At 42.8% G+C, this 4,897-nt stretch overlaps 1 protein-coding gene across 1 annotated transcript; it reads left to right on the top strand.

Moving 5' to 3' along the window:
• The first annotated feature begins 1,067 nt into the window (after positions 1-1,067).
• Positions 1,068-3,810, top strand: LOC114536505. Its single transcript, XM_028557851.1, has 3 exons — positions 1,068-1,075; positions 1,450-2,956; positions 3,325-3,810. Exons 1-3 carry the CDS (start codon positions 1,068-1,070, stop codon positions 3,808-3,810), a joined length of 2,001 nt encoding a protein of 666 aa, XP_028413652.1.
• Positions 3,811-4,897: the final 1,087 nt, after the last annotated feature.

Raw genomic sequence — 4,897 nt, 5'->3', positions numbered from 1 at the left:
AATTCTAGTTGCGTCCAGTTTGGTCTTTGCCAGGTTGTTAGGCGATTAGGGAAGTTATTTGTTCGTGCATATATTTATATTTATATACATATATATATATATATTACGTTTGGCAGACGATTCTTTGGGACGCTTTCCTTCTCCTGTTTAGGTCTCAATCGGTTGGCATGTCATCACAGATGTTAATATCGTCAGTCCATGCTCTGGAAAAACATTGACACTGGGAATCTGACCAGGTTCTGATCAGACTGTGGTCGTTTGGTTCCGTGTCCAAACTTTTAATCGCTGTAGTAAAACAGCCTCTTTCCCCTCGCCAGTGAGTTCGAACGCTTCCTGAAAAATATCAAGGGCGGCTTCGGTTTCGCACCCACCAATTATTTACCTACAAAAAATAAAAAAAAGGAAAGCATGTCTACAAACACGCGAGAATCAAGTAAAACTTTAAAGAAAAATACCCAAGAGTTACATTTTTCACTTACCAAATCTGACCAGTTTTCGATCAGCCAATGATCGAAAGCGCCACTCTGTCTTTGTGTCCATATAGATATTCGCCGTTGCAAAACAGCTTCTTTCTCCTCGTCAGTGAGATCTAGGACTTCCAGATACATTTCAAGGGCAGCTTCGGTTTTGCACTCGCGAATCATTTCAAGGATCTACAAATAAAATGAAAAAAAACACATGTGAACTGGCATACAATAATCAAGTAAGATTTTTTAAAACACTAAAGCAAACATTTTTATTTACAGTTTGAGACATCTTTCAAATGTTTCACTAAATTCGTCAACGAAGATCGCACAATGGCTGTAATAATTTGCCAACAGGATGGATATGGTATTCCTCGCACTGAAAACAGTTCCGTCCACATAGCCGTATCAAATAGCAAACGATCTTGTTCAGGGCAAAAGAATTCACAACATGTAGGGTTGTTCCTGGTGCAAACCCAAAACTTTCCTTTCTTCGTAGAGATTGTGGTTGCAGGCACTCCATGTAAGCACTCCATTGCTGTGGGCAATTTTTGTTCAATGTGGGATTTTTATGTGTAAGCTACCCTGTGTTCGGAGGCGAACATGTTCAGGTTCGTCCTGTCATTAAAACCTATTACCAGTAATGTATGCATAAACGCGTTTGGACAAATAACAATGTGTTCAGTCATATTTTTAATTATGCTCGCCTTAATGACCTTTGTGTGCATTTGTGTGCATGATAAATGTATAAAAACAAAACTCCTGTTGTTTTCGACAGGAAGAAATTAACTCAAAGTTGTTGTGAACACATAATGAACTCTTAAGGAGTGGAAACGAGTGACATAATCTTCGGGTGATATAGTCGGATGCGAATCGGGTTGAATGATTAATTACGAATAAGGTCTAAAAGGTGCGGGGCAATAATTACGTCATGAGACACGTCATGAGTGCATAAGTTACCTTTGCATACTAATTACTTCCGCAGCCATAGTGGGGGGTATCACTACTATTGTACATGCAAATTTAAATGTGGAAATATAACGCTGCCCTTGCTTTTCTCTTTGAAAATTGATAAAAATAGTGCTACCCAAACTGAATGTGGTGTCATCGGGGCCGGCGTCTCTACAACAGGGCTACCATTGGTCCCTGTGAAAGTGAAGTGTGCTGGCTCGTTTCGAGTGGTGCTGACGTATGCGTTCCTTGATCCTGGTTCTAATACGACATTCTGTTCAAATGAACTGTTGGAGCAACTTGGCATCACAGGAAAGAAAACAACATTATCTTTGACAACCCTACAGAACGTACAGCAGACGACCAGATGTAGTGTGACCAGTTTGGAAGTTTGGGATTTAAACGAAGAGAACTTACTGGAACTTCCTACTGTTTTCTCGACCGAACGGTTACCTGTCGATAGATCTAGCATTCCGCTTCAAAAGGATGTTGACAGATGGCCTCATCTCAGAAACGTAAACGTACAGAAAATCGATGCCGCCGTTGGCTTACTAATCGGGAATGATGTACCAAAGGCATTGGAACCGAAGGAAGTCAGAGAGAGCAGTGGCAAGGGACCGTACGCCGTGAGAACAGTTTTTGGTTGGACGATAAATGGCCCGCTTGGAAGAAATAAGACGGCTCGTCGTCGCGCGAACTTCATTCGATCTGATCATGACCTAAATGAACAGTTTCAAACATTTTGCAATATGGAGTTCAACGACTCTGTATATGACACAAAACTGGAGATGTCGGTAGAGGATTCTCGTGCTCTTGGCATGATGGAAGGCTCGGTTCAGCTAAAGGACGAACACTATGAAGTAGCTTTACCATGGAAAAATTTCCCGCCACGTCTGCCAAACAATCGTCCATTAGCGGAACATCGCCTGAACCTTTTAAAGAAGAGGCTTCTCAAAGATCCTCAACTGCTTTCAAAGTATTCAGAATTCATGGATAACATGCTAAGCAGGAAGTATGTTCGCAAGGTTCCTGAGAGTTCGATAAACCAACCTAAACTACCTTTATGGTACTTACCCCACCATCCCGTAATCAATCCAAATAAGCCCAGCAAGATTTGCGTAGTTTTCGACTGTGCAGTAGTTTTCCGCGGGACGTCACTCAATAGTCAACTATTACAAGGTCCAGATCTAACAAACAGTCTTGTTGGAGTTTTAATTCGCTTCCGAACGGATCCTGTGGCCTTGATAGCGGATATAGAGGCTATGTTCCACCAAGTCCGCGTTACACCAAGCGACTATGACGCATTACGATTCCTCTGGTGGCACCAAAATGATCTTGATAAAGAACCCCAAGAATTCCAGATGATGGTTCACCTTTTCGGCGCAACGTCCTCCCCGAGTTGTGCGAATTTTGCACTCCGAAGAACTGCCGAAGACAACTCAGACGACTTTGGTGCTGAGATATCAGATATAGTAAAACGGAACTTCTATGTGGACGACTGTTTAAAGTCTGTTAAAGATGACGAAGTGGGCATCAAAACGGTAAGCTGTTTGACCAAGTTGCTAGCACGAGGAGGATTCCACTTGATGAAATGGGTTTCAAATTCAGCAAGAGTGATAGCGTCGGTGCCTGAAGATGAAAGATCTGGATCTGTAAAGGCTTTGTGTTTTGGTTGAAGGAATTGGTTGAACACTTGGTTGAAGGAATTGCCAAAGATCGAACAGCTTCGCGTCCCAAGATGTATCAAATCCTACTACGTCAATCCAATAGTTCAGACGCAGTTACACAGTTTCGCAGACGCTTCGCGACGTGGATATGGGGCAGCGAGTTATCTGCGCTTTGAGAATTCGAAAGGTAACATCCACTGTTCGTTTGTGATGGCTAAGTCAAGACAGTGGCTCCTCTAAAGGAAACAACCATTCCACGACTGGAATTATCGGCTGCTGTGGTTGCGACAAGACTCGACAAGATGATACGAAACGAAATCGATATTGAAATCCATGCCCCCATCTTTTGGACAGACAGCACCTGTGTTCTGGGGTATCTGAATAACACAAGCAAAAGATTCCAGACATTTGTTGCGAACAGAGTTGCCACCATTCATGAAACAACCACGCCTGAGCAATGGAGACACGTGACCAGTGAAGAGAACCCCGCTGATGACGCCTCACGAGGACTATCTGCAGATTCCTTGTTACGCAGTAATCGTTGGTTGAATGGTCCCGAATTTTTATGGAAACCAGAGAATTATTGGCCATGTCAAATCAACCTGGCCGTTGCAGTCAGCGATGACGACCCAGAAGTCAAGAAGAATGCCAAGCCTTCTCTATTGAAGATAGTTCACACGCCACAGTTGAAGGAATTATCGAGAGATTTTCGTCATGGGAGAAGCTGAAAAGATTCGTTTCATGGATACTTCGATATCGTGCCAATTTATCTAAGGCTGTCATGAGAGCTAAGACTAAGAGCAACTCGGATATCTCGACTCCAGACTTCAAACCACTCGACCTGGATGAAATACAGCATGCAGAAAAGGAAATTTTAAAATATATTCAAGGAAGAAGCTTTCAAGAGGAGTTAGCTCGTCTTAACTCCGTTGATGACCAGTCAGCAAAGTCGTTGAAAGGCCAAGTTAAGAAAACAAGTCCCATCTACAAACTTGACCCTCGTTTGAAGGATCAACTCTTGCAAGTCGGAGGACGCCTAGCGAATGCCCCCATCTCGGAGGAAGGGAAACACCCCATCATCCTTCCAAAGAATTGTCACATTTCCACCTTGATTGCAAGGTATTACCACCGGTTAGCGGGGCACAGCGGTTTAGAACATGTTCTGTCCTTGATCAGAGCGCGCTACATGATTAAAATTCTACGAGTTCAAAGTACACGTCTGGTTAAGACTGAGTCTAACATTGTTCAAAGATTAATTTGTCTGTCCGGTAGAAAATCGTTCGCTTCTTGAATTGTAGAGACTCTTGCTTGAACTTTGTATCGTATGATCAAACTGATAGTGAACAACTATTTATACCGCGAATTAACATAACTAATTAACATAACATTAAACTAAGTTATGACAGTTCCGGTTTGAAATCTACATTCCGGCCCCGAAATGTTGTATAAGGCGACATTTAAACAGTATATAAAGATTTTAACCGTAATCGATAACCAATCGACATGACGATGTCTTCTTCAACAATCAAGTGCATTCTGATGCTTCCAAGAGGACAATCTTGTCCACTGGGCGTTCCAGGGTGTTAAGTTTCGTTCTTAAAACTCACGAAGCCGTCTCTCGAATTCGGTTTCACTCTCGTGCAGGGGCGCCGTGGCCGGGGGGGCCAGGGGGGGCCATGGCCCCCCCCCAGGATTCAAACCTGTCGGAAATTTACGAACATTGCATGTTGTCGGAGTTTATCAATCATAACAGAGACTAAGCTATTTTTGCATTTGTGGCTGTGTTATGCTGAACAACCCAAAAGTATTTGAACT

Source organism: Dendronephthya gigantea, unplaced genomic scaffold (assembly GCF_004324835.1).
Source record: "Dendronephthya gigantea isolate DGI-Jeju-01 unplaced genomic scaffold, DenGig_1.0 000137F, whole genome shotgun sequence".
Classification (NCBI taxonomy): Eukaryota; Metazoa; Cnidaria; class Anthozoa; order Malacalcyonacea; family Nephtheidae; genus Dendronephthya; species Dendronephthya gigantea.
Note: the sequence above shows the minus strand (reverse complement) of the source record. Positions and strands in the feature narration are given on the sequence as shown.